The following is a 315-nucleotide window of genomic DNA, read 5'->3' on the forward strand; positions in this document are numbered from 1 at the left end:
TGGAAAATATACTTGGACTTGGAGTTGGACTTCCGATATTCGGAACGGCGCTTCCTGCAAATGGATTTCCGGTCAAGGAATTCCTGATGTCAGTCAAAAGCTGTACCGCCTCCTTCAGGACAACCGTTGACGTCTGCTCTGCCAGCGTGAGCTCCGTTAGCCGGTTTTCTTGGCGCAGCAGAAGGAGGTCTGTGAGGCTCTGGGTATAGGCGACATATGCGTGGTGTAAAAATATTTAGATCTATTTGAAAAGAATAATAAATTCTTTAAAAGTATTTAGATTTAGTAAAAAAAAAAATTGAATTCAGTAAAAAT

At 41.3% G+C, this 315-nt stretch overlaps 1 protein-coding gene across 1 annotated transcript in view; it reads right to left on the reverse strand.

Moving 5' to 3' along the window:
* Positions 1 to 315, reverse strand: part of LOC119594160 — a 7516-nt gene that overhangs the window by 5981 nt on the left and 1220 nt on the right. The window contains exon 3 of the mRNA XM_037943232.1: positions 11 to 199. Coding sequence (XP_037799160.1) covers positions 11 to 199 — 189 coding nt within the window. The remainder of the gene's footprint in view (positions 1 to 10; positions 200 to 315) is intronic.

The sequence above is a fragment of the Penaeus monodon genome, chromosome 33, assembly GCF_015228065.2.
Source record: "Penaeus monodon isolate SGIC_2016 chromosome 33, NSTDA_Pmon_1, whole genome shotgun sequence".
NCBI classification, from domain to species: domain Eukaryota; kingdom Metazoa; phylum Arthropoda; class Malacostraca; order Decapoda; family Penaeidae; genus Penaeus; species Penaeus monodon.